Here is a 14,092-nt window from a genome sequence, read left to right as displayed (position 1 = left end):
ACTTTTAATAATTTAATCACATTTATTTTAATTTATAATTCAATATTTTTTTATAATATTTAATTTCTTTTGTCCCTTTCTAGCTCATTTCACTGCTTTCATGTAAACATTTAATTTTAATTGTTTGAAAATCGTTAACTGAAGTGAGACCATTGTAATATAATATATATTATATATGATACACCTTTTTCTATAATAAAGTGAAATGTTTTATGTTTTTTTGAGAAATGGAAATTGTTTGAATATGCACACTGAATGTATACTTCGGTCTACGAAGTAATCCGAAATATTTGTACTGAAGTATTGTTTTAAAATATAAATAAAAACTATAAAAATTACTGAATAATTGTTACTTATAATAACTTAATTTGTTAAATTACTGATCTAAGACCTGACTAAACTCAATTTTATTAAAATGTAAGGGGAAAATATTAGTATATTATTAAAAGGAATAAAAATTTATTATAAAATATTAATTCGGATTTGCACACAGAACTTTTATCCAAGTGTGAAAGAATTCAGAAAATTTTAATGTAATTTCAATAATGTTTTCATTCAATTGCTTTAATTGCAAATATCGAGTTGTGATATCTCTAAAAAATCCATAGTGGTCAAATTTAAAAAGTATAGCGTTAATGTTGGGCACTTTTAAACATTTCTTTAGCTTTCTCTAACAAAATATTTTTTTATATTATTTTGTAGTTTTTTAAGTATAATACACAGAAACAAAAGCAAAACATTAAATTATATCAAAGAAATTACAATAAAGTCTACATTCTGATTATATATACTATTTGTGAATGCACAATATAATACAATTTATTGGTACTCAAAATCGGCGCATATAAATGCAAATATAGAGCAAATAAAAAAAAACAGAAATAATTTCAAACAGCTGTTTTTAGTTTATATTGTACCAACGATTTATTTTTTTAATATTTAATAATGTTGCGAAATAAAGTGTTTCTAAAATGTTTGAATTCAATACACCATAATCCTACAAAAAATATTTGCCAAGGAATCAATGCTAATGGAAGTCTCAATGCCAAGGCTACAGGAATTAATCACAGGGCAAAAATAATGGGGAAATTATTTGGAAGCCGTGTATCCGGTAGCAAGAAACATTGGTATCCATCAAAAGACGAAATTCCTGGTGCAGCTCTTTTTAATCCATCAAAACTTGGTAGACCATCTGGTGTTGGAACTGGCAAAAGTACAACGCGTCGAATGGTTGTGCTAAATAAACTTTTCATGGAGCGTATTACAGATTTGTTAGCAACAGGGGAAACATCTGAAGCCATAATTGGCGAAGGCTTACAAATTACACGTGTTAAAATAACTCAAAATTTTGCTTGCATTAATGTTTACTGGCTTGGTAATGGAGACCCCATTAAAGAAGCAAAACTTGAGAAAGAATTACAAAAATGTAGTGGTTTTCTGCGTCATGAATTATCTCAACTATATTTAATTGGACATATTCCTCGTATATATTTCATGCGTGATAAAACATTTTCAAATTTAGCTCAGGTAGAGGGATTAATGAAAACTATAAGTTTCGAATTAGAAGCATCTAATGATGATGAGGTTACACAACATTATGATAATCATAATCTAATGCAACAAGAATTTTACGGACAGTCTATAACTTCAACAGAAGAGACCAGCCAAAACGAAGATAAACTTAGTATGCCACAAATGAGACATGACGTTTTCGGTTTAAATCATCGTGATATTGTATCCAAAATTATGTCTAAAATGCGAAAATCGAAACAAGCGTGGGATGTCCATAACAAATCTGGTATACTACCTACAGATATACAAAGCCTAAATACAGACATTGAGAATGAACGCTTAAAGCATGGTTTGGAACAAAATAAAGATTATAATAAATATATCGCACAACGAACAGATCGGAGAAATACGCCTCCACGCAAAAAGCACGAGAGGATGGCAGTTATGATGGATTCGCAAGATGCAGGCGATTCACTAGAGCCAATAAACTTCAATGATGGAGATTATATGTATGATGATTGTGATGAGAAAAAACAATAATTTCTATCCATTGTCTAATAATTTTACATAACTTTTTACATTTATTTGACTTAAATAAACGATGTTATTTATTATATAGTTAATACTAAAATAAAAAAATCACAATAATTTACATGTAAAAACTCATTTCAATTTTATTTCATAGAAATAATTCCTTTTTACATTTAATTTTGTATGAAAGCGTTTTGTTGGCGTTGTAATACCTGAAAAAAAAATAAAAGACTTCATAAGTACAAGTCAAACGATAAATTGATAGAATATGAAATAAGTTGATCAGTGAAACTTATAGAACATCAACGTTTGTTGTCAGTCGAAAGATGGTGAAAGTTTTAATCATCATAAATAAAGCACATAGATTTTTTTTGTTTTTTGTTTTATTTACCTCAAATAAGTTTTACACATTCCCATGATGTCGGTGGCATATTTTATTCGAAAAGACCGAAACCCATATCATCATCTTCAGATTCTGATTCTTCTTTCTTTTCTTCCTTCTTGGCTTCTTTCTTTTCACCACCGGCAGCAGCAGCTGGAGCACCAGCGGCTGGGGCAGCAGCAACGGCTGCACCACCAACTGGCATCGAGGAAAGTTTTTCTCGGCCCTCCTTGATCAAGTCATTGATGGTCTTACCATTCAATTCCTTTACAACTTTGGTCAAGCGTTCTGCGTCAACTTCAATACCAACAGAACTGAGAATTTTCTCGATGTCGCTATTTTTTGGGTTTTCAAGTCCACCAAGGACAGCCAACATATATGCAGCCACGTAACGCATTCTATAAAACGCAAAGCAAAAATATATTACATTATTAAAATCAAATTATTGATACTCAAACTAAAAACAACTTATTACAATCTATTAATATCTAAAGAATCTTTAATTAATTTAAATTAAATTGTTGACATACAAAAAACATTATTTTCATTATGATGTATTATATACTATTTTGATCAGTTCACATACTTTAAGTCCTCTTTTTTTCGACACGAAACGTGAACAGCAGAGGAAAATACAACTTTCGTCTAAAAACTTTAAAACGAAAAGGAAGATGTCATTTTATTGACATATGTAAGAAACTTCCGAGTAGCAAAAGTCTACACATTTGTTATGTTGGCTGCATTGCCGCTGTGTAGACTTATCGTTTAATTCTCAATTATGTTTAATGTGAATTCTTTAGTATTTGAGATAATATGTTTGTAATATAATTTTTTTAATAATATAGAGATTTAAAATTACATGTACATAAAATTGTAAATATAAAAAAAATTATTATGTATATAAATAAAAAAAATAATTGCGATATAAAAAAATATAACAATGATTTTATGTTTTTAGTTATATTTTTAAGTACTTAAAGTATTATTATTTATTTAGACTTATTATAGTTTCATTATTAAAAGTTCTAAAGAAAAAATTTTTGAACAATTATCAACTTTCATCAGTTTTCAGTTTTGAGACTTAAGTAAGGATTGTGAAATCGGCCTACAGATTTGTTAATGGGAACCGAGATTAAAGAAAACATCAGTCATATAATTCAGTATATCTCTAAACTGATTCATCCAAATAGTTGCCAAAAACTCATTTAACTCAGAAAATTTTACACTTATGAGATGTTCTATGTTTCACATTTTAAATTTACATTTACGAGATTTTTCATGATTTTCTTGTTTTAAAACTTATAACGTAATGCAATATAAAACAAAAAGTGTAATATTAGTTCAATATAAAATAGTGCAAGTTTTAAATTTACGAGATTTTTTATTTTTAAATATATTTATGCTAACGTATTTATATTCACTCAATTTATTAAAATTATGTATTATTGATTATATATATAATGCAATATAATACACAAATTATATAAGATATATTAGATTAATTATTGAAAGTGTAAAATTTACAAGATTTTTTGCATTTTATGCTTGTTGAATTTATTAAAATTACTTTTTACTGACTTTATTATATACATAAGGCAATATAATACACAACTAATATATATTATTAGATTGATTTTCATTAATGAAAGTGTTAAATTTACAAGATATTTTACATTTTATGCTCGATAAATTTACAAAACATATTTATATGAATATATAATACTATATAAAATTATCAATTTAATATATTATTAAATATTTATCATTTCAAAATTAAATAAAATAATTGGGGATTTATTAAAATAATAAATAAAACATATGTCAAAATATTTTTGCAGACTAGTTATCTCTTTCTGCAGTGTGAACAGTTTTTTTTTGACAATTAAATTCTTTTGTTCGTTGAGTAGCATTTTATATAGTGAGAATTCAATAATCGGATTGGGAGACAGCAATCTAAATTATATTCATTTTATCCATTGCTTAAAGCATGGATTCCATATATTATTGTGATATTTACATTCCAGAATAATACAATTTTCGGAGTTCGAAAAGTATATAAAATAATTGCTAATTTTTTTTTTAATTTTCGCAATTGTGAATTAAGTGATTTGCCTTAAACGTATGAGTCATTAGCGTTGTGATTAAAGCAAAATATATGTTTTTATTGAAATCCGCATTTGTATGACAAACAATAATTATAAGTGAAATTAAAAAATTATTTTATTTATGATTATAGGCATTTGCCTTGAAAATAACTTGACATTCTCCTGATTAAAAGTAACACTTGTTTCGCTCTCTTTGAATGGCATTTGGTATCTTGGTTTAAAACATACATTCTTTGTATTTTGACAGTTGGTTGGTTTTGCTTCGTGTTGTTCGGGCAAACAGAAAGAAAATCGAATCGCGGAGGAGTGATTCAAAATCGTGATAGATACCAAAGTAGATGAAAGGCGTATTAATTTTCGATGCATTGAAAAATTAAAAAATATAATAATAAAATTTATAATTCTAAATAAGTGTGTAAGAAATTAAAAAAAAATAAATAAGTGTTAAATTTGTATAAATATCTCTGACACTTCGGTGGCAGTAGTTTTTTGGGCCTGTCTAAGGACGTAGGAGCGTAACACCATCGAAATGGAGAATTTAATTCCAATCGTTAATAAATTGCAAGATGCATTTACGCAATTGGGTGTTCACATGCAGCTTGATCTGCCACAGATTGCTGTGGTAGGTGGTCAATCGGCTGGAAAAAGTTCAGTACTTGAGAATTTTGTCGGAAAGTAAGTTCATTTCAATACAATAAACCTTAAATCTACGTAATTTTTTTTTTTATATGTTGAATAATCAATGAATTGGTTGCTTTGTATGCAGGATTTGAAAAAATGGGAGAAAAAAAGGGTGGTCAGTGTTTATTCGTATAAAAAAACCTTCCCTATAATCCGCCCCCTTTTTTTTTGAGAACAATTATGGAGGAAAATCAATGAACAAACTAAAGAATGATTTTATATAATTTTAATATTCTAATATTTGAAAGCTTTTAATGTTTAAATTCATTATAAAATATATAAACAGAATATTCTGTTGTAATATTCAATGCTATTCATATCAATTTCAAATTATATTGATTTGCTCTGGCATAAAAACATTTCTTCTATAAACACACATAGTATATGATTCTTCTTACTTTTTTTTTTGTAAATTCCAATATTTTCTGCGTATACATAAAACAGTAGTAGTATGAGTTGAGTGTATTTCTTCTTCGGCTTGCTTTTTCGCATCTTTTATGCTCTTTCTTTCAAGTTAATACACTTTGACATTTGTGCAGTTCTTTTCAAAAGACGTTTTCTCGATGTCATTAAAACGATTTAACTTTATTTTATTTGGCCAAATATGTTAATTTAAACTTTTATTATTATGAATCATCATCTAAAATGAGAAATCATTGTTGTTATTAATGTGTTGCTTATTATTTTAAGTGGAATGTAAAATTATTTTATGTATTGTTGATATAAATAATTTTTAAATTAATATTTATAAACTCTAATTTATTATTTTCTAAAATAAAATAATTATATAATACATATTTATCATATTCTATTATTATTTCCTTTTTTGTAACGATCAATATATAAACTAAAACTATTTAGTTATCCTTACTGTATTATTATCGATATTAGTGTGTTGGAACTGGGACTATCTAGATTAGTTAAAATATATAGGTCTTCATTTTTAAATTAAATTAATTTTCGTTTTAGTATTTTTATCTAGAATTTATTAATACTTGTAAGCATTATTAAAAAAAAAACCGTTTTACTATAACATACTTTATATAACAATACCTTGATGCATTGCGCTGGCGCGTCATAAAAACTGGGTCATTAACATTACCTCTTACTACTTCGGGTTTATTGTATAGTTACTTCTGCTATAACAAATTGAATAAATGTAAAATTTTTATTATTACGTATCATAATTTTTTTTTTTATTTATTATATTATGCATATATTTTCTTACAACTTTTATTTCTGATTTCAAAAGTATATAAATATAATTATAATTATATAAAAAATAGGTCAGGAAAAATCATAATCCTTTATATATATAATGTAAATTGACATGTCTTACTATAACACCGGTTGAAGTAGTTCATTCATATATCTTTATAAACACATTTCTCTACAATTGAAACAGTGAAAGTAGAGTAGAAGTTGTGGAAATAGCCATGAGCCCCGCATTCAGACAACGCTGCATTTACCCAAACAGACGACTATCAAGTCAGTGTCGTATTCTTTATTTTTCAATATATTTTTAAGTAACTCCAGCCAATGTTTTTAGATTTAACGCATAATACTTATGTTAAAAATTTTTGACATTGAATAATAATGAAGTATCTAACTATCTATCCCAAGTATTGTAAATTAACATTATACTTTACTCATTTTGTAAGTAAAAATAATTTCGTTTTTTTATGGTGAAAATTAAATTTTTTTTGGTCTTAAAAACAATTTTATAAATCCAATTCGTCTTAGGGTCTTATTTATTTAATCAATTGTCAATTTTCTGTCATATCTCTTCTACACCCGTTACTCATTCATTATATTATTCTGCGATTTCTACTTTAAAAAACAGATGTTTTACAAAACCATATTTTGATGTTAGCAAAAAAATATTGAAAAAATCGGAACAAATTATTATATCATTGCATTATTTCAAAGCTATATAGTTGATTTTTATAGCATTATTACACGATAACTTTCTTTATGATCAATTTCGAGCCCTTGTTTTCAATTTGTTGCTTCATCAATTTAATTGCTGGTAATAAATATTTCAATCAAAGGTTTGAACAGACTATAGTAGTCCATAATCGATTTTTCATTTGTAATGCTATTAAACAGGTTGATCAGTTGCTTGTTGTTATTGTTGTAGTAACCTATGGTAACCTGAGAAGTAAACTTAAAGAAAGATTAAGGTTATTTAAAAGTTTTAAGAAAGAATTATTTATTTACAAAGGTTATATTTAGAACGAAAACCTGGTTAGGGATGTTGCAATTAGTTCGGGAACAAATGAAAAAATCGTGCCACCACAATGAAGTGGAATTATAATTCAATATAATTTAGGATTATTCTGTTTTTTTAACTTAATTTTTTTATTGCACAGAATCGTTTAAGTAGCATATTACCGTATATTGTCTGCTTTCAATGTCCTTTTGCCATATTCATATTTTGCCATATTTGAGATATTTAAATATCAAGTTCTCTTTTGTAATCCATCGTAAAAGAATTGTAAATTATCTTTGAAACCACATGAGTAAGTGCTTATTCTATATTCTTCGAAGAGCATACTATATTTGACATTATTCATTTCCAGAATGTAAACAGAGTTATTTCCAGTTGCAAATCTAGTCCTTAAATTTATTTTATACTCAAATCATGAGTTACATGAACTTTTAAAAAGTGTATTATTTAAATATTGATCAATTAGCCTGTTAAGAAACAAAATTATTATTAAAAATATTTGGTCATTAAAATAATAAATTATTGAAAATCAGTAACAAAATTTAGAATCCGTGGGAATCAGCTATAGCCTAATATTAATTTATACAATATAATATGTCATTGATTATTACGAAATAGTAGAAAAATGTTGTCTGTAAATTACATTGCCTCCGGGTTATAAGACTTCATTGGTCCATATTTATACTTTCTTGTAATTACCATTTACATATATTTTACTGCTATTTTGAATGATAGAGGTTTTTGTTGTGAGATAATCATCATCATTATTAGTGGCACAATGATCCTAGTTGAATCCTAGTTTGCTATCATTCTCCAGTTTCTTCTTCCAAGCTGTTGCGCTGTTTGATCCACATTTTTATTTCTCTTCTTCCTTCTGGTGCATATTGAAATATTATTTTTTGTTGGGTCATCTATACTCATTTTTTGTATGTTCAGCCCATTGTTTGTAGCTCAAGTAGGTTCAGCTAGCTCTTTTTGGCATTCGTCATTAAATCTTAGCCGATAGGTGCCGTTTTCTTCTTTATTTGGACCAAGTATGCGACGTATAATCTTGCGTTCGAAGATATCTAGCTTATTTTCATCAGATTTTTTCATAGTCCAAGTCTCTGCATCATACATTAACATAACATAAAAATTAATTATCGATTATTAGAGAATAATTTTAGATATACAATTCTCATTAACTTGAAAAAACAAAAATATAACTAGCTGATTAAAAATGTGATGTTCTTATAAGGATGTTCTTATAGCTTGACAATTGTAAGAGTTAATCTCTCATATAATTGCATTTCAATGAAAAATACAGACAGCCAAGACACATATATCTGCTACCGGGAAGCTGATTTATATTTGGATTCATTGTAAATCGGAAATACTCATATACGTATGTACGAGTATATGAAAAAATTACTAATTCTGAAAAATGTCATGTTAAAGCAATGAATTAACATCTAATCAATTTAAGTCAACTACACAACTCATGACTTTTTTTGTTAAATTTATGATATAAACAAATGCTTTGAGTGCAATATGTATATTTGATATGCGCTTTAAGCATTTCATTAAGCTTTTATGAAAGATACAAAATTTATATGTACATCATTTGTAGTATATAGTATAGTATATATAAATATATATGTGTTCTCTCTCATTTTGATGACAGTATTTTGATAACATACCAGCTTTGTATAATTTATTTATGTAAAAATCAAAAATTAATTCATGTGAATATGCGTTTTTTGTGTTTTATTATAATCAGTATCTATCTATATCTTACAAATATTTATCTAAAGTATACATACAATAAGTATTATTTTTTTCAAATTAGTTTGTAAAATATTTTCGTTTAACTTTGCGTTTACTTTTTGTTTATTTGGAATGTTTTTAGATAACAAATATGTGTTATTTTAATACATAGCCCAAGTATGTATAAGCAAGTGGAAACAACATATACTCCATCCTACGCACATATGTACTATATATGCAGATAAGATAAATAAAATATTTTGGTAATAGCATTTTCGTAACTTTGAAAAAACCTATCAAATAAAAGGGATTAAATTTGATTATTGTTATAAAATTGAAGGAATAATGTAACTGCTTTTTTGGTATATATTTTTTTATATATGTAATATGTTTTTTTATATATTATATATTATTTTTATGTATTATATATTTTTTATATATTATATATGTTTTATATATAATTACTAAATCAAAACAATATAAATTGATTTATTATTTTTTTAATACATGTTGTTAAATGTTATATTAATTTATATTAAATATGAATTTATATTATATAAATAAGATGAATATCATATCAATTATAATTAAGTTAGCTTAAGTTGGGTTATACTGGTGATCGCAAGGGGATTCACTTAGGTTTATTGACACATTCTGTTACCATACATAGAGGGTAAGTTATAATCTGTGTTACAAAAATTATTATTTAATTAGTTACATATTTAACATAGCCAAATGCGAGTTTGTTAGAATTCTTAAATTCGTGTGCTATAAATATTCTACCAACCAGACAAAGATGTAATAGCCTCGAGGCAATGTGTCTACATTGGGTGCTTGGGAACTCGTCCACAGAGTGTATACGCAAGCTCTAACTATCTATCAATTAACATTATCAAATTGGTATCGTTAGGAACCCGGCTATCTTACTGTCGATCAGTTTAATATGCATACTTATGTATATAGTTAGTAACTATAAATTGCGAATCAGTTTGCAGAAAGCGGTTGGTATAGTCATGAAAGTCACTGGACTGGTATAATTGTAAAATTCGTTCACATTAGAATATTCATTCGTGATTGGATTATAGTTAAAACACATCGCCTACTAGTAATATATTTTAGGTGACTGTGCTTAATTTTTGCCTGCATCCTATAACTTGATAGACAGCGCTATAATCTTAACAAATGGGTCAGTTTGGTTGTTTATGTGTAGAAGGGTATTGAATATATGAGATCTAATAATATTACCCGCAAATTTCTTAAGGATTGGATTGAAAAAAACATCTATTACTACAATATCTCTAAGATAAGATCAAATGATTCTGAGAACTGTATGTTTTGATGCTGTGTTCTTCTACAGTATTCGATAGTTAAAGATATAGATTCTCCAGTTGACTCGAATTAAAAAAAAAGGGTTTTGTAATTTTAACTCAAAAATTTTGTAAGATATACAATAACTTTTATCGATGTTTGAGTTAAGTAACGTCTAAGGAAGAAGTTGTAGTGAAGAAGTTGTAGCCTTTAGTAGAGAAACCATAAACCCATACTTGATGCGAAAAGAAGCAGCCAACCAGATAACTCGAAACCCTGCAAAGGTTTGTTAAGTAAATAGACTAAATAACGAGTATTTTTTTAGGAATAACAGATGACAGTAGTACCTGTAGGAGTATTTGATAGAACTACCATAATAACTATAAATATAGATGCTCGTTATGAAAGAAATAAAATTCTTTTCAACGTTATTATAATAGAGTATGTTAATCTGGCTAGAATTATGCTTAAGTACTAAAACCATAAAAGTACGACAATTAAAATCCGGAAAATTTGCTAGATTAGAAAAAATATTAGTGTTAGATATGATTCTATAAAGAATTGAATAAAGTAAAGACTTAAATAAAGGACACTATAATTAATAAAGTATGGATATCAATACTCTGAAATTAATTAAAGTGGATATTTTTATTTATTTCTAAAACGTAAAGTAAATCAATCCTTTCTGTGATATATGTAATATGCCATATGTACTTATGTAAACTTAAAAGTAGTTACTGTTAATGACTAATTGATGACTAATGGCTAATGGCTAATAATGCACCCACCACAGGTCTTAATTTAAAGCACTCAATCATGACAAAATCTGGTACTTATTTCTGAAAGTTCCAATTGCTAAGAATTCTAATTTGTAGCGTCCTCTGTATTTACTTAAAAAATTTATTACAAGATAAAAATGAAATGTTTTCTAGTTTTTTATTCATGTTTTATTATTATTTATATATAATTAATATTGTAATCTTATTGAATTCTATTATAATGACAGTCAGACGTAAAATTTTCTACACATAAACAATTTGATTAAGAAAGTTTCGACTGCTGAGTAGACAATAATTAATAAATAATTGTTATTGTAGTTTTATAAGTACTTTTTTGCACGCAAACACTTAAATTAATTATTTTTTTGTTTAATTCAAATTTTATATTTGATAAAATAAAAAACCCTCTACACTTGATTGCAATAATAAAGATATAAATTTATGGGAAAAAGTAAAAAATTTAGGTTTAAACATTTTTTACTTTATGTATTTTTATATAAGTATATATAGGTATATAGTTTCTGTATTATATAAAACCAAAAAAAAAGGAGAAATTCAATTATAAAAATTTATTAAATTCAAATCTTTACAAAGCAACCAATTGATATCAGAAAACTTTAACATAATTACATACATATAAATATATATATTATTTACAAATATATATATTTGTTTTTATATTTCCATAGAGATTTTTTACCTCGCGGTTCTGGAATTGTAACACGCCGCCCCCTAATATTGCAATTAATAAATGGCATCACTGGTAAGTTTTATTAATTTTGTTTTTATATATTAAATGTTTTTAATGAAAATTTGTTTTTTACATAAATAGAATATGGCGAATTTTTGCATTGCAAAGGAAGAAAGTTTACTAATTTTGATGAAATTCGGAAAGAGATTGAAGATGAAACGGATCGCGTGACAGGCAGTAATAAAGGCATATCAAACATTCCCATCAATTTACGTGTATACTCACCACACGTACTCAATTTAACATTAATCGATTTGCCAGGTTTAACAAAAGTAGCAATTGGTGATCAACCACAGGATATTGAGCAACAGATAAAAGGAATGATCTTTCAATTTATCAAAAAAGAAACATGCTTGATATTAGCTGTAACTCCGGCGAATACCGATTTAGCCAATTCAGATGCTTTGAAACTGGCAAAAGAAGTCGATCCTCAGGGTGTACGTACAATTGGTGTTATTACAAAACTTGATTTGATGGATGAAGGCACAGATGCGCGAGATATATTGGAAAATAAACTATTGCCATTGCGACGTGGTTATATTGGTGTAGTAAATCGTTCACAAAAAGATATTGAGGGGCGTAAAGATATACATATGGCTTTAGCTGCAGAACGTAAATTCTTCTTAAGTCATCCATCATATCGTCATATCGCTGATCGTTTGGGTACACCGTATTTACAACGTGTACTCAATCAACAGTTGACCAATCACATACGAGATACGTTACCCGGATTACGTGACAAATTACAGAAACAAATGCTTGCTTTAGAAAAAGATGTTGAACAATTCAAGCATTTCCGACCCGATGATCCCAGTATAAAGACAAAAGCTATGTTACAGTAAGCATTTATTATCAATATATTAATATAGGATATGATATATTGAATAAAAATATTTGTATTTTTTAGAATGATACAACAGTTACAATCCGATTTTGAACGTACTATTGAAGGATCTGGTTCAGCTTTAGTTAATACAAATGAATTATCTGGTGGTGCTAAAATAAATAGAATATTTCATGAACGGTTTGTTTATAGTTTATATATATATATATTTATATGTATTTATGTATTATTTATTGATTTTATTTTTTGTAGATTACGTTTTGAAATTGTTAAAATGGCATGTGACGAAAAAGAGTTGCGTCGTGAGATCTCTTTTGCCATTCGTAATATACATGGTATTCGTGTAGGCCTCTTCACACCAGATATGGCTTTCGAGGCTATTGTTAAGCGTCAAATTGCACAATTAAAAGAGCCTGTAATTAAATGTGTTGATCTAGTCGTACAAGAGTTATCTGTTGTTGTGCGAATGTGTACTGATAAGGTAAGGAAATTCTTTTGAAAAACGTGTAAATTATTTATTTAATTGATTGTCAATTTTTTTTCTTTCTAATGATTTGATAGATGTCTCGTTATCCACGCTTACGTGAAGAAACTGAACGTATTATTACCACACACATTCGTCAACGTGAGCAATACTGCAAAGAACAAATTTTGTTATTAATTGATTTCGAGTTAGCCTACATGAATACCAACCATGAGGATTTTATTGGCTTTGCAAAGTAAATGCAATAACATTAAAATTGTGTCTTTCAAACATATTAATATTTTTAATTTTTTTTTATTTAGTGCTCAGAGTAAGTCAGAAAATGCCAATAAAACGGGCACTCGCCAGCTTGGCAATCAGGTCATTCGAAAAGGTCATATGGTTATACAAAATTTGGGTATAATGAAAGGTCGGTAATAAAATGTTTATAATTGCAAAATACATATAATATTTTAATTAATAATATGAATACAATCATATTTATTTAATGATATTTTTGAGTGTAGATTATTTTTAAGTGTATAACGGCAATTTTGTTTAGCATGATAACATAATATTGTTTATATTATTTCTTATTAGATAAGTTTATTATTTTTTTTTTTGTTGAATTGCTCTCTTTATTTTGAATTTTTGTTCATTTTTGTAGCTTTGAAGCAATTTTTGCCACAATTTCTCGGTTCGTATTGCTACTTCTTTTTCTTAAATTGCATTCTATGTTCTTCTTTATATTTTAATTTGC

The 14,092-nt window shown here is 26.9% G+C and overlaps 3 protein-coding genes and 1 non-coding gene across 9 annotated transcripts in view; 2 read left to right on the top strand and 2 right to left on the bottom strand.

Moving 5' to 3' along the window:
- The first annotated feature begins 903 nt into the window (after positions 1-903).
- LOC119669690 lies at positions 904-2,114 on the top strand. The gene has a single exon (XM_038079691.1). It carries the CDS (start codon positions 946-948, stop codon positions 2,050-2,052), a length of 1,107 nt encoding a protein of 368 aa, XP_037935619.1. The 5' UTR covers positions 904-945; the 3' UTR covers positions 2,053-2,114.
- A 46-nt stretch (positions 2,115-2,160) lies between these two features.
- Positions 2,161-3,122, bottom strand: LOC119669699 (60S acidic ribosomal protein P2). Its single transcript, XM_038079702.1, has 3 exons — positions 3,012-3,122; positions 2,435-2,823; positions 2,161-2,255 (listed from the first exon to the last, which is right to left on the bottom strand). Exon 2 carries the CDS (start codon positions 2,820-2,822, stop codon positions 2,478-2,480), a length of 345 nt encoding a protein of 114 aa, XP_037935630.1. The 5' UTR covers position 2,823; positions 3,012-3,122; the 3' UTR covers positions 2,161-2,255; positions 2,435-2,477.
- On the bottom strand, positions 2,318-2,397 carry LOC119673588. The gene has a single exon (XR_005252106.1). It is a non-coding gene; the product is annotated as a small nucleolar RNA Me28S-Am982 (small nucleolar RNA).
- A 1,218-nt stretch (positions 3,123-4,340) lies between the features above and the next one.
- LOC119669680 (dynamin) overlaps positions 4,341-14,092 on the top strand; it is a 28,531-nt gene continuing 18,779 nt past the window's right edge. For 3 of the 6 annotated variants that reach the window (XM_038079676.1, XM_038079677.1, XM_038079678.1), the window contains exons 1-7: positions 5,060-5,205; positions 11,964-12,037; positions 12,107-12,863; positions 12,933-13,049; positions 13,122-13,350; positions 13,431-13,588; positions 13,656-13,762. In XM_038079676.1, coding sequence (XP_037935604.1) covers positions 5,060-5,205; positions 11,964-12,037; positions 12,107-12,863; positions 12,933-13,049; positions 13,122-13,350; positions 13,431-13,588; positions 13,656-13,762 — 1,588 coding nt within the window. Of the gene's footprint in view, positions 4,477-4,618; positions 5,206-11,963; positions 12,038-12,106; positions 12,864-12,932; positions 13,050-13,121; positions 13,351-13,430; positions 13,589-13,655; positions 13,763-14,092 lie in introns of those variants that run through there. The other 3 variants (XM_038079675.1, XM_038079673.1, XM_038079674.1) reach the window with 3 other exon arrangements.

The sequence above is a fragment of the Teleopsis dalmanni genome, chromosome 1, assembly GCF_002237135.1.
Source record: "Teleopsis dalmanni isolate 2A chromosome 1, ASM223713v2, whole genome shotgun sequence".
Classification (NCBI taxonomy): Eukaryota; Metazoa; Arthropoda; class Insecta; order Diptera; family Diopsidae; genus Teleopsis; species Teleopsis dalmanni.
The sequence above is the reverse complement of the archived record's forward strand: the minus strand, read 5'-3'. Positions and strand labels throughout refer to the sequence as shown.

Excerpts from the sequence above, each read along its gene's own strand:
- LOC119669699 (XM_038079702.1), bottom strand. The coding sequence starts at position 2,822 with ATGCGTTACGTGGCTGCATATATGTTGGCTGTCCTTGGTGGACTTGAA.
- LOC119669690 (XM_038079691.1), top strand. The coding sequence starts at position 946 with ATGTTGCGAAATAAAGTGTTTCTAAAATGTTTGAATTCAATACACCAT.